The sequence below is a fragment of the Ochlerotatus camptorhynchus genome, unplaced genomic scaffold, assembly GCF_037179485.1.
Source record: "Ochlerotatus camptorhynchus isolate MF236.1 unplaced genomic scaffold, CSIRO-AGI_Acam_v1.1 ptg000146l, whole genome shotgun sequence".
NCBI classification, from domain to species: domain Eukaryota; kingdom Metazoa; phylum Arthropoda; class Insecta; order Diptera; family Culicidae; genus Ochlerotatus; species Ochlerotatus camptorhynchus.
Genome location: NW_027040636.1, coordinates 210573 through 233767, shown reverse-complemented (window position 1 = coordinate 233767; position 23195 = coordinate 210573). Strand labels below are relative to the sequence as shown.

The 23195-nt window shown below is 36.8% G+C and overlaps 1 protein-coding gene across 1 annotated transcript; it reads left to right on the top strand.

Moving 5' to 3' along the window:
* Nucleotides 1-7621: 7621 nt before the first annotated feature.
* Nucleotides 7622-9945, top strand: LOC135701006 (STING ER exit protein). Its single transcript, XM_065221709.1, has 2 exons — nt 7622-7835; nt 9354-9945. The coding sequence occupies exons 1-2, from the start codon at nt 7715-7717 to the stop codon at nt 9896-9898; spliced, it is 666 nt and encodes a 221-aa protein (XP_065077781.1). The 5' UTR covers nt 7622-7714; the 3' UTR covers nt 9899-9945.
* Nucleotides 9946-23195: the final 13250 nt, after the last annotated feature.

The following is a 23195-nucleotide window of genomic DNA, read 5'->3' as shown; positions in this document are numbered from 1 at the left end:
CTTCGTTTTTGGAGCACAGCGATATTTTTTTCGAATCCACACGCTTTCATCTCGATTTTTAAATCAAGATTTAAAGCAAAATAATAACTTCACTGTTTGACGAGGGGCACGCAATTGCCTTTTTGACTGCGTTGGATTTAAAGTACAAGGTGTTCGGCTATGTAATTAAGTAATTAAAAATGAAAATTAAGTATTCCATGTAATTAAATTTAATTTCGCGTAATCAAAGCAGTGCCAGTGTAATTACTGTAATTAAAACACGTACTTCAATTTGATTACGTAATTAATGTAATTAAAAATTTATTTTCTGTAATTAATGTAATTAAAGTTACACAAATGTAATTATAAACATACCCAAATCCTTATTCTTGAACTATTTAAAAAAAAAGAAGAAAACCCTTAACACATACTCGAATGAATCAATTTATTCAAAAACTCTTCTTACACCCCGAAATACGCCCATTAATGTTTTACTAGACTACAAACATGACCAATTCTGCGAATACTTATACCACAGACAAACAGACGTAACTCTTCATTGTGTATCTTCGTTCACGGAGTTAACGGTTGATTTGAATATTATCAGTTCCGCGAACTACTCGCCGCAGCGCTGGCATCGGAACACTTTGACGTTTTTATACATTCTATAGAACTTTTATGCAATATTGTTTACGAGTCAGCGAGCAAACTTGTTTTCCGCGAGAAGCCCGATAGATGTCGTTACTGAGGTCCTATGTTTTGAGAAACTATGTTTTCAAGAAAAACTTTTACAAAGAGTTACGTCTGTTTGTCTGTGCTTATACTAAATTTCTTGAAGCACCATGCTAGAGTTGGAAACTGAAATAATCCACTCGCGACAATCGATTTCACTCTCGTTTTGTACGTTTAACATAATGTCGTATCTAGTGCACTGTATTCGTTGAATAATGTGTTTTAATGAAGAACTAAAATAAAATCAATTGTCACGAGTAGGTTATATCATAGAGGTAACTCTAAGACCACTGGGTCCCGAAGAAAATCATTATTATTTTTGGCTCACTCAGTACCAGAACAACGGTCCCAAGCAGTCCCAAGCTATTTCACTCACCCCTGCATGTTCTGCATGAATCCACACACCCCTGATGTTATCTGTCAAACTTTCATAGCGAATCAAAACAAACATAGTGTAGTAATAGAATTTCAACTAGAATAGGGTACGTTAATCGTTTGCTTGGGACCAATAGGCTACTAAAGTGGTGAGCCAATTTAAAATCGTTAGTTTCGTATTGATTGTTGGTTATATCGGTTTACAACTCTAGCGACAATATACAGTGAAAAGGAAGTGATACTTATAATGAGGGCCGTGATTGTCGTACAAATGAAATGGGATACACTTAGTTGTGACGACAAGTCTTCAAATTTTATATTTCCTTAAATTCAAGCAAATCCTCGAGCAAATTTCCTCCCGATTAAAAAATGTTCGAATTTTAAGCCATGCTCGCAGCACAGTTCGACAGATGATGATATTAGCTTGTGCCTGAATTAACAGATTCAATGGAAGATGTATTTGAATTTGCATGGATTTTCTGATGTTACGCGTGAATTCTTCGATTATTTCAATATTTCTTTCAAATTTAATATTATTATACTAATAATAATTAACAGATTAAAGACAGAGTTCATTAACAAAAAAAAAAAAATATAATAAGGTTTTGGTTGCAGACACTAAGATCACAAACGAAGTGACAGACGACTAACTGGCGAAGAAATCAATTAAAATAATATGGTTCGCTGTAATAGAATTTTCTTAGAAGCTTGTGCCATCATCCACCAGATGGGATAGTATTTTTGTGTTGGTTTTGCACAAAGTTGATTTTGTGTACAATGATTCTTTGACAGTGTGCAAAGAGTGCGTATCATTTTGTCGTTTTTTTATGCATTTCAGTTTTGAGTAGAGTGAAAGAGATAGAACCAAAACATTCTAATACATTGGGTGAAAATGCTAGTTCAATCCAGTAGTAGCATAGAGGTAACTCTAAGACCACTGGGTCCCGAAGAAAATCATTATTATTTTTGGCTCACTCAGTACCAGAACAACGGTCCCAAGCAGTCCCAAGCTATTTCACTCACCCCTGCATGTTCTGCATGAATCCACACACCCCTGATGTTATCTGTCAAACTTTCGTAGCGAATCAAAACAAACATAGTGTAGTAATAGAATTTCAACTAGAATAGGGTACGTTAATCGTTTGCTTGGGACCAATAGGCTACTAAAGTGGTGAGCCAATTTAAAATCATTAGTTTCGTATTGATTGTTGGTAGTAGTGTTGCCATGTGGTACAATCCAGTAGTAATGGTGTTGCCATGTGGTACACTGAAAAATTGAATTAGTCACCAAAGTTTTCGAGCCGCTCCGTCTGTCACTTCGTTTGTGCTAAGATGATTCAAATCAATTGTGTGCTTTTATTTGTATTATCGCCATCATATGATCACATCCGTATTCAGAATTGAAGCGATAGCACTTATGAAATTCGCCTCCCCATTATTCGTTTTTCCATGGGTCAACTAAACAATACTATGGGCAGAACTTCATGAGTCCCATGTGCACAGGACACGAAATGATCGTTACCGATCAACTTGACACACTCAAGTTATCCGTGCTGGGAAGACAATTGATACAGCGAGAGAAGTACCGCCTTCTGCGCCTTTGTCACCGTTCCCGTACAGAAATCGATCATCGCCAGTCAAACACAGACACATCGGTGACTGATGCTTTCAAATACGATTGACTTCTATATTACTGAAAAAAACATGCTTTTGAATTTAATTCAAAATACATATTTTAGTTTTAAATATGTTTTCAATTTACTTTGAATCATTCATATGTTTAGAGTATAAACAGATTTATTTTTGATTTGAATGAACAAAATTCGTATCCGTGGAGAAATAAATAATATTTCTACATGTAATTTTTTTTTAATATTCTAAGAAAAAAAAAATTGATTTTCTTGAATTTTTGATAATTTTTCCCATTATTAAAAAAAAACGTGTCGAAAAAACTATATTTTCGGGGCGGTAATCTTCCCCGTACATTTTGGGGTTAAATACAAAGAGGCAAAACGTGCTTAACATAATTTTCTATTGTAATTCTGTTTTCGTTCACATCCATCAAATTAAATTCGTTATTTCTTATTTAGGTTGAACCAGTTAACAGAAACAAACATTCCTTTCATTGTCGCATTCTCCACTGCTTTGACAGGGGCGTGATCCAGGGTATAGGTTTTTGCCCTGCCTACACCTCGGCAGTATTGAAATCCGACTACATTTCCAATCACGAACCGATCGTTGCATGTGATTTGGCACCAATCACCAACGTAGATTTCCTCGTGGGTCCCGGGAGATGTATGTTTATAGGGTCTATTCTGAAGTCACAACAGCGGTAGCGATACAATCTATCAGAGCTGACATTATCCTTAACGTAGCAAAAGGGCCTGTGAAATTTTTGTTTCACGGGCCAATAAGGAAAGGGGGCTAACGGTACGCTGGGGGTAATTTAAGTACATTTCTCGCTGTCAATTAATGGAGTTAATGTACTTAATTTATGCGACTTGCAATTAAAGCTAAAATTTGTACTTAAAAGTAATTAAATAAAAAAAAATTCCGACGCTCGTAATTAAAGTAATTAATCATGTAGTTAACTGTAATTATTGTACTTAAAAAAGGCTTGCGTAGGAGTTAAAGGTTATTGCGTGCCCCTCGCTGTTTGACACTGTTTGCAAATGTAATCGTACTTATTCAAAATAGTTCCAGTGTACCAAAATTGATGAAATTTTGGGTTTGGGTTCCATTTTTAATGCAGATTACGAATATGCATTTACCTCAATACCCTTAAAGAACCCAATTAATCGTTAGAGGCATACTGAAGCATTAAGAAGGTGATATGTGTCACTATAGGAAATCATCATCGTTGCAAATATAAAGAAATTAAACATAACCCTTTGCTTCAGTACCGTCAACCTCCATGTCCATGGGGAGGGATTATATAAATCTTAATTTTTCTCATCAAAAATATATGGAAGCACCAACCGGATCACTGCAAACCCGATACAGAAATATAAAAATATTCCACGTGGATGATGATTTCAAGCACCTGCGGTGGATAAATTAATCAGCAAAGGTGAAAAAATTGTCCTCTTCCTACCCTAATAAAAATTGTATGGTTAATTTGCTTAACGACGTGTTCTGGGTATCATCCAAACCATTTGTGGAATAGTTCAATGATTTGGGTTATCGTTCGTTTATGGTTATTTTTTATTAGGGTATGCTTCACGGTGAACATTTCCACCCTCATCACTCTTTTGATGGTTCCCCTATTCACAACCAGAGGCTGAAACGATCGTTTAGTTTCTACTGGATTCGCCTATAGTCCTCTCCAGCCAGGTTCGTATTGGTGCGATTTGCGTGTGTTAGTGAGATGAAATTTTTTATTGGCCGTGAGAAATTTTTTGTTTGCTGTAAGAACTGTCATTCTAAAGTAAAAATAAAAACAAAACGAAACAAACCCTAACGCTTGCACGGTAACAGTCAAGTACCCTTTTGTGAGTAAAGGTTAACCCATTTTTGATAAAAATGGTTTTACTCATTAATGAGTAAGTTATTTTAACAACCTAAGAGAAGAGATGACAACCCTAATAAAAAATAACCATAAACGAACGATAACCCAAATCATTGAACCACAGACAAACAGACATAACACTCGCAAATTGTTCATCGAACAAGCATTTAACGGACAATTTAAAAGTTTCGTAGTTGGTAGTACCGCCACCTGTGGCGCGCATAGTCAATTCCCTTGTGTTTGACGTTTACACACTACCGCCATCTGTTCAGCGTACTACCCACCACAGTGTACTCAACAGATGGCGGTAATGTTTAAGCAACGATGTTTTACAGTGAGAAATATTCAATGTGTTATGTCTGTTTGTCTGTGATTGAACTATGCCACAAATGGTTTGGATGATACGCAGAACACGTCGTTAAGCAAATTAACCATACAATTTTTATTAGGGAATACGGGGGCGAAAATGAAACGTGAACCAGCTCCTGATTGGCTGATTTCATGTGCGTAAGATAGAGATAGAGATAGATAAAGATAGGGATAGAGATAGAAATAAAAGAGGAAGAAGCCAATTGTCACCTCTTCCTCTTAGTTAACAAAAATTAATTTCTGCTAACAGTAGCTAACAGTTACTACTTAATTGGCATAATGAATTACTCATTAATTAGTGGTGCCGCTTTTATTGACAATGGGTTCACTTTTACTCATAAATGGATGTTTGATTCTTACCGTGCACATGACAGTGTACGCTAGTGTGTGTAAAATTATGTTATTAGTGTACACGGTTAGAAAAAGTACCCAAAATTAAGTTCTTTTCACTCATCTCGGCACTATAGTGCAGGAACCCAAAAGTAGGTAAAGCGGGTCAAAGTAATTTTCATTTACTTGTGTGCAGTTCGTATGGAATTTTCCACTAGCTTTTTAACCAAAAGTAAGTTAGTTGCACCCAACAGTAGGTAAATATGATTATACCCAACGTTGGGTTCCCACACTTTACTACCCCTGTTGGGTGGTTTTGCTCCTTCTTTTTTGACAACATTAGAAGGATAAAATGAGACAAACTAGTCAAAAGTAGGTAAAAGTGAACTGGCCGTTGGGTACTTTTTTCTTACCGTGTAGTGTTCGTGAGATCCTGCTTGGAGAACTCAATTGGCAAATCAAAGTTGGCACTCGTGGTGAATAGAAGAACTACGAGAGTGATGATGTTTTCAAAATTTTCCACGGGGAGGTATACGCCTTTTTAATGCACCACCAATGTAGAGTGCGCCACGCGAGTTCGAGAAGAAACGTCAACCAAACCGTTTGTTTACATCAGAATAAGTATTTTCCCCAACGCAAATAACAGCATTTTTCATTCAAAATCTTGCCAATTTCCATCGGTAATTGTCTTATTGTACGATTTTCCACAAATCTGAACTGATTTGCACCTTAACTATTCACACACAAGAAATCCGGAAGATCATAACCACTAATACCCTGGACAGACTATGGCTTATATCATGTAATATAAGCTATCTTGAAATGAGCACTCATACATCTAGTTTTCACTGGAAATCCTATGTATGAGTGCTCATTGCAAGACAGCCTATATTAAATGATATAAGCCATAGTCTGTCCAGAGTATAAGGCACTTTTCTAATTTTCTATTTTTGTCAACAAAAATATTCCTGAGATTAAGTTTTGCAGCATCTCAGATGAATCAATTTTTCAGGAAAAGTAAAAAAGTGTTCCGTTTCCTATGTCTCAAGGCAAAAATTTATGCTCACAACACTGTTTTAGACGTTCTCCTATTCACCACCAGAGGTTGAATCGATCGTTTAGTTTCTATTAAAAAGGCCTATACGAGTGTAATCTTAAAATGCTTTGATTTTGCAAATGGAGATTTCGTCCGGTGAGGTTCTTTGCTGTTTTCACGGTAAATTATTCATAACAATTTTGCACTCCCAGGGAAAGGTTACCTCCTGCGGAAAATATGCGATTTCCACCGAAAAGAAAGTGGAAACCGAGTGCATTTACTAAGGAAAGCTTCTATCATGCTAGTAATATTGGAGAAATCCCTAATAAAAATAACAATAAAAGAGAGCTTAACGACGTGTTCGGGGTATCATCCAAACCCAAGAATCCAAACCATTTGTGGGATAGTTTACCCATCCGGGATACAGTTCGTTTATGGTATTTGTTTATTAGGGATGGTTGTATAGGACGGTATTATTCAATAATAGTTCATAATAATCCTTTTAAAGCAAATATTTGGATAAAACTACTAAAGCTGGGAAGCTTTTAATATAAAAACGCATTATTTTTAATGATACAAATTTGTGTGTTTTGTGTGTATGAACATATGTACCAAAAATTAAAATTTTCATAACATGTTTTTAAATTACCAATTATTTTATGATTTTTCTAGTACAACCTTGCATTCTGATGCTGTTTATTCAATAAAAAAAAAATCAAAATTGATATATATGGCCACCCGTAAAAAAAATCCAATAAAAATACAATGATTTTTATTGTCATTGTAACCATGTTATTTACTGTCAAAACATTGGACATTTTTGTCCATCACCATAAAATCACAACGAAATTCATGGTTCACAACAATGAAAATCATGGTATTTGAGAAATTTACAGTAAAAAAGGGGGGTTGTTAAGCATCTTAACAATATAAAAAAGTGATTTTTCTCGAACAAATTTGATCTCATCACACTAATTTTCGTTGTTTGAGCATTGTATCGTTAAAAATCTAAATCCATTTTTTCTCCCGTACAATAATTTAACAATAAATTTTAATGTACTAGAAATTCAACAGTAAAAATCATTGTAATTTCGTTGTTTTATTATAATTATTTTTTTTCGGGCAATGCACCACTTTCGCTCGCAACGGCTCATGTAATTAACTAATAATGGGTACTCTCAAGTTACAGTGTATAGGCCGAGTTGAGAGGCTTCGGTTTTTTTTCAGTTTCGGGAACATTGAAACGCTTTGAAACATTGACTGCGAACGAACTGTCAAATCACGATTAGTGCATCAGAGACCATAACAACAGTGCTAACGCAAATATTTTAGCATAACAAACAACATTAATTTAATAATCAAATCTTCAACAAAAAAGATTAAACATGCCGAAAGTCGTGTCGCGAAGTATTGTTTGTTCTGATTCCAAGGATCAAGAAGAGTATAATGATACCGGGCCTTTAAATATCTACTATTGTCTGTGTGGACAGATGAGTTTGATTTTAGGTTTGTTACACCCAAACGGAGAATGTAATGTCATGTTCAGACTGAACAGTTATAGAAAAGGCTATCTTGATGACATTTTGCTTGTATATAATTACTCTAACCTTTTAGAACTAGTCTGAACAGGCCATAATATTCTCTTACAGTTCTGCATATAAAATAAATCGAATCCGTAAGGAATAACTTCATGAACAGATTCTGTAATGAAGTCGGAAAACTTCAAACAATTGTGTAAAATTATTATGATGCTATGTTAGACTACAGAGTTATAACATGATAGGGGAAAAGTTGGCTTCGGCAATACCTTTACCTATTATCGTCAGGGGGTAAACAAAGTCCTAGAGCACTCAAATTTGGCCAATAGTTGCTCTGAAACACAATGTATCCACATGCCAAAATTGAGCTCTCAAAGACGTTGTTTACCCCCCTGACGATAATAGGTTAAGGTATTGCCGAAGCCAACTTTTCCCTTTTAATAATTGATATTAAAGAAAATCACATAAAGGTAGCTAATTTTATGATACATTTGCGTCTAGTCATTAACCCAAGTTAAATACATTTGCCCAAGATAATCTGGTTTACGTTCGAACCGTATTTTCTACACAAATCATTTGTATGAAAAACCGGGTTGAACGAAAATCAGAATATCATATCAGTGGGTATCATTATTCCCGGAGGGGTTTTTTTTTGCCCGTTTTCCATTAGAGTGCTGATCGAGTATGCTATCATTGCAGTGAACTAAAAGAACTCCAAGTAGCCGGAAATAGTAATACGGATGAAAAAATCATTCGGGAATGAGGATTCATCCCTGATGGGTGACGATCCATATTGTGGTTTTCGTTCGGGTTTGGAAACCGTGACGAAAAATAATAGGTTTTTATACATTTTCCGATGAGAAATCGAGAGATCTTTGGATTTTGATGATTAATTGCCGCCAAAATGCACCAAAATCTTAGGAGCTTATTACGGATGTCACTTCACGATGAAAACTTGTCACTTGTCGTCACGGTGAAGTGATTCCCATTTGATTTGTACGGCAATCACGGCTCTTATTATGAGTATCACTTCCTTATCACCGTGTAGTGACACCCGTAATAAGGCCCTTAGTCTCGATCAATTTGTATAGTTAACCGCGATGGAACAGCAGTTCTACGCCAAATGACGCATCGATCAGAGTCGACCTTCTCCGATTTGCATGAATCTTTGCATAATTGTTTGTTATGGGCAATCATTCACATTTCTGTCATTTTGACCATTTTGAATCTTCCATTTTTTTTTCAAAATGGCGTATTCCACATTTTTCAATAAATCGTTGCACTTCTAATCGAAATGACGTCTGGGTCTGCACACTTAATTTAAAACTGATTAACATAACATATTTTTATTAGTATTTTTGAAATGTTACCATTGTAAATACTACTTCATGTGCTCTAGGCAGGAGCGTTTGTCGAACGTATATAAAACATTTAGCTAAAATCGAGATTAATAATTTTCATCTCTATCTTGTGTCGTTTTCTCTAGATTGTATTGTAGAGAAACTTCCCCTTCGGCAACTGGACGGTGCACGGGTAATCGATTCCGCAAAACACGCCAACAAAATCACAGCTGAACCGGGCGAGACGGTGTTCATCCGAAGAGAAGCTGGTATCGAAAAACAGCACCGTTTTAAATGCAAAAAGTGTGCTCTTCCGCTATACTACCGCCACACGAACGACCTTCAGGTCACATTTATCATACGACGAGCTCTAGTTAAGTCCAAAAGCGATACCCGCATTACGGATCTGTTCAAACCCATTCTGGCAGCTTCTCCGTTGGAGCCGAAAAAGGTCATGGTCACTAAGCACACAAAGAACATGGGTAAATTTAGCTCCGTTACCGTTTCTACCATTGATGAAGAAGAGGACGAAATCGAAGCGCGGGAGGTTGCGGACAGTTATGCTAACAACGCACGTATAATAGAGAAGCAGCTTGAACGTAAGGGTGGTAAAACCAACGAGGTTGTCATCAAAGAAAAGAGTGAACCTCCACCAGCTAAAAAATCCCGAGGAACTCTTTTGGACGCTTGAACATCTCAAAAACTCAAAAATGTATCTAAATAAAAAAAAAAACTACATCAATCAGGACAAATGATTTTGTTTTTCAATATTAGTCAAAGTAGGGAAACTAGGGGCAAAAAGGTCACCCGTGGCAAGAAAGCCACCCCCAATATATTTTGGAAATAATGACATTTTTAATGTTACCTGTGGGGCTTCCCTAAGTTCAGTCGGTAAAGGCGCAGCTACAAAGCAAGACCATGCTGGAGGCGGCTGGGTTCGATTCCCGGTCCGGTCTAGTAATTTTTCGGGTTGGAAAATTTCTCGACTTCCCTGGGCATAGAAGTATGATTGGACTTGCTACACAATCATATCAATGCAAAAATGGTACAGGCATCGAAAGCTCTCAATTAATAACTGTGGAAGTGCATCTAGAACACTAAGTTGAGAACACGCAATAAGCTAATATGCGATATGCAATAAGCTTGAAATGCGAAGAAGAAGAAGAAGAATGCTACCTCACCATGAATCTATGCATCTATGCATAGTATTGGTATTCGTATGAAGCATTTTAGAAAGCTCTGCCCGAAACGAAGGATTTCTGAATTGTTTCGAGGAATCTATGTTTCGAGGTGCATCGATTAGCTGGGGACCGAAGAAGAGCTGAGCTAAAAAGTTGAGCACGTTTCTTCGAAACCTTCTATTCTTAGAGTTACCTTCCGAAGGAAGACGTGACCAGTGGTAGAACCATAGAGGGGTGCATCGATTAGCTTGGGACCGAAGATAGTACCAGAGCTGAGCCAAAAAGTTGTGCACGTTTTTTCGGGACCTTCTGGTCTTAGAGTTACCTCTATGCTAACTCTAAGACCAGTAGGTCCCGAAGAAACGTGTTCAACTTTTTGGCTCAGCTCTGGTACTATCTTCGGTCCCAAGCTAATCGATTCACCCCTCGAAAGATAGGAAAATCCACTAACCCCTCATTTTACCTGTCAACATTTCATAGCGAATCATAACAAACATTGTGTAGTAATACAATTTTGACTAGAATGGAGTACGTAATCGATTTGCTTGGGACACCAAGTAGTGAGCCAATTTAAAATCGTTAGTTTCCACCGGTGCTTCAATCATAGAGGTAACTCTAAGACCAGAAGGTCCCGAAGAAACGTGCTCTTATTTTTTGGCTCACTTTTTTTTGGCTTTTTATCACACTTTTTAATAAGTTAAAATGCGATCATTTGTCCAGTTAGACGTGAAGTACGCAATAGATTCACATTGATCTAACACACAAAATAATCACTATTTGATCTCACAGAACTTTATTTTTGACACTGTAGACTCTGGGTTTTGTTCCAGACAAATTGGTTACATTCAAGATTCTCCGGAAGGTTTGATTGCATACTTGTAGCATTAACGGATTGAGAATAATAAACAAAATCGGCACTATTTTCGCCGTCATGTTCATCCGGGTGTAGGAAAATTTCGTCAAGATATTCAATATCTTGATACTGCATACTTGATACTGCATACTTGATACGACATACTTGATACTGTCGAGGTTTGTGGGCTTGGATGTATGTTCTCAATATCATCAACGTCATCCTCCATACTACGATCAGTGCGTTTTAGATGAGAAATTTGCTGGACATCTGAGTAGCAGGGAATCGCCCCGGAAACTTTTCTGATTTTTCCTCCACAGTCCAAATACACATGCTCCTCGCCAAAGTGCAACTAAAATCGGTTTGAAAAGCTTTGCTGTTAAGTCTTCACTTGTGAAAAATAAGTTTACTTACGCTACAAAGTCGGTTACTTCCGACTATTCGAAAATCTTCCGGCAGTCCGCAAAACAGTTTTCATTGTTTCAGAATGCCATTCTTCGCGGGGAATCGGAAAAAAACCCAACATTTTTTATGCCATAGTGGGAATTATTCATGCAACCTTTATATAAACCCTATCTACGATGCAGGAAATATTGTGTTTTGCTGTGGCTAGCTGTGCGTACACTGAGTAGATAGAAAGAAGATTTATCACGATTTTGAAGATTTCCTGCAAAAAGATGATGCGCGATGCAAGTAGATGCGAGAAATGAAAGAAGATTTTTTGAAAATTTATTCGCTAGTGTGAGATTTATTGAGCATCTAAATTTTAGATGTGTCGCCCCCCTCGATATAAACACTTAATTTTCAAACCAAAATTCAAGAGCAAATTTTCATTATGTCGTAAGTAACATTCGCACCGATCCGAGAAAAATAAAGTTTTGTTTTGATGACCGAAAAGTTATTCCTATTTCCAATTAAACACATATAATCTCATAGTGATAGCAATGTTTAACATATTTAGTCGGGTTTTGATCATACAAAGGCAAATCGCTAGCTTTCATGCTAAGAAATAATGGTTTTTGAGTCAAAAGTTATTATACGTCGTTTGGTGGCCCCTATTGTTACTTAAGTCAAAGTGTATTTACCAGGATATTCGGGAGAATTATCAATTACGTCTCCTTACGTGCAGCCCATTCATCATTTTAGGTCCACCGAAATCATCTTAGCAACAAACAGTTCTATTTATTCACTTTAATAATGAGAAAGCGAAACGACGAAAGTACACTTTTCACGGGTTTCTCAGTGCTGTTACTTAAGGCAAACAGCATCTCCATAGAAATCGGGTGACTTAAGTAACATCGAAAACTATTTTGATCGGTAGGTGATTATGTCAAAAAGCAATTCGACTGGTAAATAAATTTAAAAATGGGATGTGATTCTATATTCGTACAGTATATAGTGTAATAGCAGGAGCATCGATTGACACTGATAGCTCGACTTTGTTTACCTTTGTTACATTCGACGTAATGAACATTTGCTCTTGAATTAAAGCTTGTTTACATAACAGCTTGCTGAACTGAATACGAGTCATTCTAAAGGGTGTCCACGATGAAATTGCCACACTATGAAATTGCTCTAACTTTTTAACCGTTGGGTAGAATTTAATGAAAATTTGGGTGGATTTAGTTCATAGTGCATTATTTACATCCTGCAAGTTTTAAAGTCCTGTGATCAAAACTCGCGGAAATGGAGTCGAAAGAACAGCTCGTGCGTGATAAAATCTTGCGCATTCATCACGAGAACAAGGATCTCTCGCATCGTTCCATCGCTAAAACGTTGGGAATCGCGAATTCCACGGTGTCGCGAGTGATTAAGCGGTTCGAGGAACGGTTGACCACCGATCGGAAGCCCAGAAGTGAAGGAAAAAGTATTCCGTACAACACCAAAAATCACAACCGCGTAGTTGGGGCCTTCAACCGAAATCCGAACGCCTCCGTTAGGGATGTGGCTAAGAAGCTGTACCTAAGCCAAAGTTTTGTCCAGAAGGCCAAAACTAAGGCTGGGCTTCGAACGTTCAAGGTACAAAAGGCCCCTAATCGCGACGAGAAGCAGAACAAGTCCGCCAAAACCCGTGCCAGGAAGTTGTACCTCAACATGCTGACGAAAGTTGAAGGCTGCATCATGAACGACGAAACATATGTGAAGGCCGACTTCAAACAGATCCCCGGTAACCTGTTTTTCACGAAGAAATTCCTGGTTTGGCAAGCCATCTGCACGTGCGGGAAGCGGAGTGCACCTTTCGTGACCCAGGACACGATTAACGGACAGGTGTACATAAAAGAGTGCCTCCAGAAGCGGCTGCTTCCTCTCCTGAAGGCCCACAACGTCCCAACAATCTTCTGGCCGGATTTGGCCTCATGCCACTACTCCAAGGACGTGCTGAAGTGGTATGCGGACAATAAGGTCAATTTCGTGCCGAAAATGTTCAACCCTCCCAACACTCCAAAGCCCCGCCCCATCGAGAAGTACTAGGCGATTATGAAGCAGCACCTTCTTAAACGACCTAAGGTAGTGAAGACAGTCGAGTAACTGAAGAAAGTATGGGTTTACATGCAAAAAACGGTTGATTCACAGGTTGTGCAGAATCTTATGGCCGGGGTTAAGGCCAAGGTGCGGGCATTTGCGTATGGACTGTAAATAAAATACGAGTAAAATGGTAAAATGAAGTTTAATAGTTATTTCTCAATCCCTGAAAATTTGATGGCAATCGGATGAAAACTCGAATTTTGCGAATCAATTTTGTGTGTGGCAATTTCATCGTGGACACCCTTTATGTGTAAGCATTTGCAAGTGTTGCTAGACAATAGGAAAAATAATGTAAAAATAACCGTGCTGCCAATTTTACTGAATTTCTATCCGCCGGTCTGTGTTAACTATACCGTCTGTAAAATCCACTAGCCCTTGATTTTATCTGTCAAACTTTCATAGCGAATCAAAACAAACATTGTGTAGTACTAGAATTTTGACTAGAATGGGATACGTTAATCGTTTGCTTGGAACCAATGGGCTAGCCAAGTAGTGAGCCAATTTTAAATCGTTAGTTTCTTAAGGCTCAAGCGCAATGACAGCGGAAGCGAAACGGCAGCGGCATCGGAAAAGCCAGATCTGAGTAAGCCTACTTGTCGGATTGAAAACTAGTTAGAACCAAATCGACTTCGGTTGGACTTTTTGATGTCATTTGTGACAACTCCCGACCAGCCGTTCGTGAAACTTCTTCAAAGTTCTTTATACAGAAATAAAGATTTATGTCGGCAATTCTTTACTTTAAATTTTCTATGATTTCGATGTACACATTTAAAAATCTTTATTGATCGATACTTACATTTAAGATTATTTCTTCATCGGTCATATGATAGTAATCTATAAAGGTGCCATACTAAATTTCTTTTAATTTCGATATGTCACATGAACTTTAGTATTCTTTACAAATATTCATCGTAATCGTAACTTTGAACTTTGACAAAGAACAACAAAGATTGCCATCGATGCACATTTATAACATAGAGGTAACTCTAAGACTAGAAGGTCCCGAAATAACTTGCTCAACTTTTTGGCTTAGCTCTGGTACTCTCTTCGGTCCCAAGCTAATCGATTCACCCCTCGAAACATAGGAAAAACCGATAACCCCTCATTTTATCTGTCAAACTTTCATAGTGAATCAAAACAAATACTGTGTAGTAGTAGAATTTCGACTAGAATGGGGTACGTTAATCGTTTGCTTAGGACCAATAGGCTAGTCAAGCAGTGAGCCAATTTTAAATCGTTAGTTTCGTATATTGATTGTTGTTTATAATCTCCTTGTTATCGATTTTCATCGCTGGCTAAAGAGATTTCAAGACACACCAGGTGACAGATGGCAATGTTTATATTATTTATCGACATATTCGGCATTTCATCGGAAGAAGCAATCTTCCGTTAAATGAACGAGAAGACCGATGGCCGCGACGCAGCAAATGTTTCCTATTGTAGTTCTTCAAGTTTACGTCTATATATTTAATAACCCGTGATAGCATGCGTGGTGGGATTCTCGGCATTTGGAACCTAATGAGGAAAATTGATACCTTTTTGACCTCTATTACACCTACATGGCTGACTGGTTGATAGTTATGACAAATAAATATTGAATTTATGTATTAAAAGATTTACAGAAACTTCAATACACCACATACTAGAGTGTGTTTGCTTGTCGTTGATAAGCTCATCAACAGCAGCCGTGGACCCGAGGATAAGCAACCAACAACGAAATCAGTACACCCCAGATGGCATGGCATCGAAACTAGAAATCATGCAAACAAAAAATCACAAATAAAATCAGCAGTTTGTGTATCGATATTTTGATCTGGCAACACAATTGATAGTTTAACATTGGTAACGATTTTTAGCAATATTTTGAGAAAGATCTTTATAAACGATTCACGATTAGACTTTTAGCATCTTTACAATCATTCATGAAATGGTAACGATCGCTATCGATTTTTCGTATGAATGGCTTTGAAGATCGATGTATAGAAAATTAAAGAAAATTAACGAAATGGTTGGTCGGGCTGTCAAACTTTCCGTTTCCGTTCCGCTTCCGCCCACATTGCGCTTGGGCCTTTATTGATTGTTGCTAATACCCCGTTCACATTACAGTGTTTATCACTTCAAGAGCCACATGTGAAATGGGCCTACAAGCTTTTTGTAAACAAACCTTTGTAGGCCCTTTTCACGCCAACCGAGGATCGCCCACGCAAACCAGGAATATCATCGGAAACGGGAAAGTGTCCCCTACCCGGTGATCTTAAAGGTTTGCGTTGGTGTCATATGGGTGGCGAGAAAAGAGCATAAGAAGGTTTGTTTACAAAAAGCTTGTATGCCCTTTTCACATGTTGTTCTGAACTTGATTAACGCTGTCTTGCAATGAGCACTCATACATCTAGTTTTCACTGGAAATCCTATGTATTAGTGCTTATTGCAAGACAGTCTATATTACGTGATATAGGCTGTAATGTGAACGGGGTATAATTTTTCTACATAATCTGTTAAAAGAAAGTATTATTAAGCGTGTTGGACGATAAGAACAGCTGAACATGTTTTTTGAGCAGAGTTATTAACGAAAGAGATAGTCGATGAATGAATCGATCAATGTAGATTGGTCTATTTGAAAAGTGACGCGAGATGTTTTTGAAAACGCATTTAGGCCGTTCGCAATGCTGTTGTATTTTATAAGGACTGTTTCAATTTGAAACTAGAACAGAAACGCACCTCTCGCAATGCTGAGTTGCAGTTTCATTATTCGAACACTATTTTGCACCAGATTTGCAACTGCTCGACTATTCTGTTTTATTTTTGAGCGAGTTTGAAACACGAATGGAACTCTGTTTCAAATTTCTTTGGATGTGTTGAAGATGTTTCGAAGAGCTCCACAAAAAAAAAACGGAGAACTTCATAGAGAACAGTAAAGTTTATGGAACTTGATGATTACAAACATGTTTTAGAACTGTGCGTTGCGCTGATCGTGTTGCAGTTTTATTTTTGACAGTTTCAAATTATAGAATTGACGAGTAGTTTGAAACAATTTTGAAACTCAGCATTGCGAACGGCCTTAATGTCGGTCGGTCGGAGAGTCCGTGTATAATGAGTCACGCCAAGAGTGAAGCCAAGTCTACCTATTGAACTGCAAACCGGCTACCTATCGTGCAAATTAAACAAACATTACGATGCTATGAGACGTCAACGAAAGGTATTGCAATAAAATATAAAATATAATCGAAGAAATGATCATAATCACGCAGTGAGCATTAAATTGTCATGGGATACGTTTGGTAATGATCAGTAATGAGAATTTCTACTATTTTTTGATAAGATAATTTGACGAAATCACTGATATAATGATTTACTACAGCTTCTTTTTTTTCTCGCTAGAAGTCATTTGAAGTTGATGTAGAAGTCCTCTGATGCCAAGTGAAAAAAGGGAGTCTTTCGAAAACAGTGTTGCGAGTTCAACTGTTTTTCTCTTGGCGTGACTCATTATACACCGACTCTAGTTGCATCCATCCCAGAAAATGTCAGGCGGGAGAGTCATCATAGCTCTTTAGCAAATCTCACACGCATCAATATATTGACGCGAAGGGGAATTATTGACAATAATATTGATGATGTGAATTAAGAAATATTGTCAATCTCAATGTATTGACGTCAATATAGAATGTATTGACAATACGATTATTGTCAATAAAAGCAATCGTGTAGGGTTCACTTTTCGGCCAATTTGAGCACACATAGCAAGTGAAACACACGTATTCTTCACAGTGTATTTTCCATCAGACCATGCTCATAAAAACACTTCTAGCAAGTGCTAAATAAGTTTTATCTTAAAATCCTCCTGAGGTTTTTTTTTGTGATTTGTTTTCCGTCAATCTTGTTTTCCGTACTGCGTACCAATGCTACCGCCACCAGGAAGGCAGCTTCCACACCTGGACCCTACTTATCGACCCATCAACTCGTTGACCGGGGACCAACGGCTTTACTTCCACCGAAGGAAGGCGTTATCAGCGATTTTATTCATCTGAACGTAGGCCCTTTGCAACGAGAGGCAGTCGTGATTACCACTACACCATAGGCGCCACTGTCCTGAGGTTTACATCTATGGAGACTTTAATCAACTGCTGACTTCATTCTGTATCTTATTACCCGTCGTTGTGGATAATGAAACATTCCTGTTCATTTTTGGCAAAACTACTAATTTAGGGCTTTACTAAATTAATCGCATTAAAAATCAATAATATTGTTATTGCTGATTTTTTTTACTGTGCTTTTGTTATAACTTTCAGGACTCATATTCAATTAAAACACTATAGTTATATAAGGTCAATCCTGGAATATTGCAGCATTGTATGGTCTTCTTTTTCAATCACGAACGATGAAAGATCAGAACCAGTTCAAAAGCAATTTATATTATATGCCGTTCGTAAATTTGGCTGGACATTATTTCTTCTCCCATTATATGAAGTGCGCTGCATGCTTATGAACATGCCAACATTAAAAGAGCACCGTTAATATGTAATGGTTTCATTTGTAAACGGTATCGTTTCGTGAAGTTAGGTTTTTTTTTAAAGAAATTTTTATATAAATATATTTAAGAAAACAGAAAAACTGTGTATGTATTTGCACTAGTCTACGTCGGATGACGAAATAAATAAATTTAAAATTTGCACGTATAGCTTTTATTCACGAGAATTTGGCGACTAAAGTCATTGTTTACAATTACAGTTTCGCCTTTTTGATATGTTGGCACTGATATTAATATTAAAAGTTTTCTGACGCCAGAACCTGTTAACCCGATTATTACAGATCTCACTTATCTTTTATACAAAACTGTAAAAGAATGTGGCACCGGGTATGCAGTGATTTGTTACAGATTTCGAATCCCTTCGTAAAGCAATCGTAAAGCGAAACATGCCATTTTTACCAAAGAACCAATAACTGCTTTGAATCAGGTTAGCCACTAATATGTTCCCGCTCATCAGGAATTCACCCCTATTCTCTATTCCGTTCGAAACGGTTTTCCTGTACCTACAAGATAATTAAATTGTATGGGAAATCCGCTTCGAACGGACTACAGAATAGGGGTGATAGTGTTGATGGGGATAATAAAGCGACGTGATCCTATATCGCTGTGTACCAGGTTGCCTATTTTACCTACGTACACTTAGCATAGTGCGTTGGCGGTATGATCGATTCGTGTGTATTTTTCGTATTTCCCAATGAATGAATCCATACGGAGACGCCTCGAGCGAAGAGTGAGTAACCGAACAGGAAGTTGTAGCAGTAGGTACAAAGTAAGGAAAAACAACTACGAAAGTCAGTTGTAACTACACGCTCTCATTTGTGGCCCATGGTTACACGCGTTTTACTCTACAAACACATACACATACACCTGCTGTCGTGCCTATTCTCTATATGCGAGCATAAACCGAATCAAGCTTCTGAAAGGATATTCCAACCCACCCACTCCCATTGCTTGCAGCAGTACGCATCATATGAGAGAGACAGAATAAGAGAACGAGAGACAAGCTTTTCCATCTTTTTCCTTACTAATTATTTGAGCTGGGGTTCGCATTTGTCGTTTTCTATTGTGTCAGGGTTTCCAGAATGTGTGAATTATATTCATCATTACTCAGGCAATTTGCAAATTCTCTTAATAAGACTTTTTTTTTAAAAAAAGAAGGCATTTTATAAGGCAATTATTTTATTTTCCTCATTATTTCTGAATATATCCGGAGCAGATTTATCTTCAGTAGTAATAACATAAATTTTAAAATTCAGAGGCTTAAATGGATTTCATTCTTAAGGTACTTACACATAGATATTTTTCATAAATTTTAAAACACATTTTTTTAATTCTGGTCCCAAAAATAATTATGTTAGCCTATATTTTCATGAATCTGCATCGAAGATAAATATTCATGTAGTCGAATATAGAACATTTACCGAGATCATAAAAATTAAAAAAAAAAACACACGCAAGATTAACGACCTTGCAAAATTTTCAAGACTCATGGAATTGAATGCATGCTTCTAATGATAGTTTTTAAGCAGCTCATTCCATTGGAGTTCTGAGAATAACTGAAACAAAAACGTCAAGTGAAAGCTGTTTTCAAAGTAATTCTGAGGAATTAAGGAAAATAGCAAGGTAACTCTGAAAAAAATTCGAGAAACCCCTGAATTGGATTCATAGGAAATATAAATTTATGAGGAATTTAAGACGATAACTTTTACAAAATTCTATGAAAATTCGGATAAGAATTCTGAGGATTATTTAATGATAATTAAGAGGCGATCTCCAAGGCAATCCAATGGAGAAATCCTAGAGAATTCTAAGGATAATTTCATAAAGTTTCTGGGAAAAAATAAATAAATAAATATTTGTTTTCTTCTGGATCGCTTCATATGCGTATATATAAATCATTTCAATCCTTGTGCCGTTGCTGGCACCAGGTCAGTTGAAGTTCGGGCTAGTTTGAGGTCGCCGGAGTTGCCACGTTCATTTCCACCACCTTTTCATGCACCACATCTTTCCCTTCCTCTGTTTCTAGCAGGGCTGTGGAGTCGGACTCAGTCTCCGCTTCAAACAAAGTAAAATTATTTTAAAAAAATTCAGGAAAAACATATAAAAATCCCTACAACATTTTAAGAACATTTTAGCAAAAATATTTATTCTTAATTGATAAAATTTAATTGAAAATAAATCCATTAATCCATCCTACGTTTTGATGATGATTAACTTTATTATAAAGAGCGTTTTTGTGTCCTATGTATTAATCAATATCATGAGAAGATATTTTAATAAAATTGTTCCAAGGCTAATGATTTAAACCTTAATTGATTTGTTTTATTTAATGCCAACAGACTCAAAGAGATTCATAATGGGAATGCCGAGCAAACATTTATTTATTAAACGTATTCTAGAATATAGTGGGAAGAAATTTAAGCAATAATACCAAGTAGGTAATGCTTTTACATTCTTTAAATTAAATAACAAAAAAAAATATGCCAAGAGATGCAATTTATTTAGCGCGTTTCTATTTTTTTTGATGCATCATTTAAGATTGCAAAAATCAGTTGTCGTATTGATCTTCTTGTCATAAAAAAAGGTTTTTTAATGTTGATGTTTAACGTTAACGAAAATAGTTTACAAAGGTGAAACAGCCTACGGTTTTAAATCTCTTTAATAAAGATACCCATAACCAATAAAAATAACGATTTAAAAAAAAGAACACAACTCCAAACCTATGTTTATTTATTTATTATTATTATATATAGCCCATCTGAATTGGTAGTCTCTCACTTCAATTTAAATGTAGCCACTCATTAAAAATAAAATAAAATAAAGGGTTGTGTCCTAGACACGACCACAGTATGCCGTAGAACTACGCAAAATTGATGTATGTCATGCATTTTCGACTATTGTACTTTATCTTAAAATTTTCAAGTATTTCATTGTTTCGGTTATGGTTCAATGTTGGCTCAAGTATTTTTCCTGGAATGTAATAAATTATGAAAATTCAAATGTGGGGTCCAAGCCGTTATATATTTTGGAGTAGCACCCCAGTATAGTCCACAAAGACGCCATGCATGTTGTGGGATAAAACAATTGCCAAAAAATATGTTAATTTCTTTCAGTAGCTTCATAATTAGTTTTAAATTAGATTGCTGAAGCAGAGAAGAGAGTGAAGATTGCTTTTTATGATAACGCAACAGGCAGTTGTTTTCCTTATCAGAAGACGGTACTATGAATATTGAACAAAATGTTGGTGCATATGTCAGCGAAGTAGAGGAAGAAGGGGTATAACGATCCTACGGGGCTTAAGCACCTCTTCGTTTTCCAATTCGGAGGACAATCCTAAGATAAAATTATCATGCATAATCATTATGTACTTTACAGCGTGTTCGTAGAATGATGCAAAATAGAATCCTTTGCTTTTTCTCAAATCAAACGTTTGGTTTCCAATCATTTTTTACATATTCTGCACAAAATATACTTTCTAAGCTCCGCCGCTGACAGGATTTCCCGCCGTTTTTTTATAAATGGGGTGGGGCAGAAAGTATCTTTTGTGCAGAATATGTAAAAAAGGATGAACTTCGATAATCTAATTGCATATAAAGAGGTACAAGATATGTTCTACAGTTAGTTGTAAAATGCAATACAGAATATTCTAAAAATGCAGCCATGAGCGAATTTTTTGTATTTTATTTAAAAGTTATCATTAAAAAAACGACAGCAGCGCTGTTTTATATCTTTTCAGGTTCAAGCACGACGATGTGCAACCAAGTGATACTCGATTATGACGACTGGGTTTGGGGAAAACGTTCATTTCATGAAAACAGTAATAACATTATCATTTGTACAATTTTCAAAAGATTTTTTTTATGGATAAATGGAAATGTGTTTATTTCAGCAGATCAGATTTGTTAAGTAATATCCTATCGATTGGCGTATTTGGATTTAATTTCATCTATAAATGACAAACTTGTTTTTTGATTTGCACCCCAGTATAGTCGACAAAGACGTAGTTCAACGTCAAAAATAAAAATTGGCTGACAGCAAACGATGATGAAATCTGGAGGCATTGATGTCAAATAGGTCAGATACTTCGTTAAATGGATAAATCATGGCGATAAAAGGAACTGTTTGCAGCATAGTTGGTTGCATGTACTACTTCATGTAGCAAGTCTCTCACACGGAGTGTTCGGGAGGAGCATACAGATTAATTTTGGCATTAACTTAGGAACATCATATTCTGCGAGCAAGAGTTTAGCAACGACGACAGCCTGCAATACGTTTTGTCGCTCAGCAAGAGTATCCAAACCCAACAAACGACAGCGAAGAGTATCAGCGGATCACTCCAAGGAAGATAGCGCAGTGCATATCTGACGATTTTGCGTTGAACAGCTTCGAATCGTGCACTCCATATTGCTTGGTAGAAATTCCAGACAACACACTCGAATTCCAGCAGTGAGCGTACCAATGAACAGCAAAGGGCTTGAAAACACAGAAGATCACGGAATTTCTTAGAGATCTTGAACATAAATCTAAGCTGACGATTTGCTTAGTCGATCGTGGTACGTGAGCTTTTCATCCAACATGACTTCGAGGTCTTTAACGTGATCGACACGTTGAAGTGCAGTCCCAGCAACGTTATAATCAACAGTCCTAGTTCGACGGAAACTAATGTTTAACATAATCTGTCGTCACTTTTAACAAACTTTTGCAAATAAAATGTACACTTTTTAGCTACTAGATGGAAGCCACTTTTGCCTGTAGCCACATGTAGGAGGCCACCTACCTTTAAATGTTTAGACTTGGTAGTTATGAATCTGAGTATGCATGGTAATTTTACATTTTTGCTCGATTACTCAAAAAGCTACGGCCTTATCCCTATAATTTACATACTGGCAAAAGCGGATAATTT

What these genes read in the sequence shown, in the direction of transcription:
- LOC135701006 (XM_065221709.1), top strand. Translation starts at nt 7,715, where the DNA reads ATGCCGAAAGTCGTGTCGCGAAGTATTGTTTGTTCTGATTCCAAGGAT. An exon ending in ACAGATGAGTTTGATTTTAG is followed by an intron (nt 7,836 to 9,353) that starts GTTTGTTACACC and finishes CGTTTTCTCTAG; the next exon opens with ATTGTATTGTAGAGAAACTT.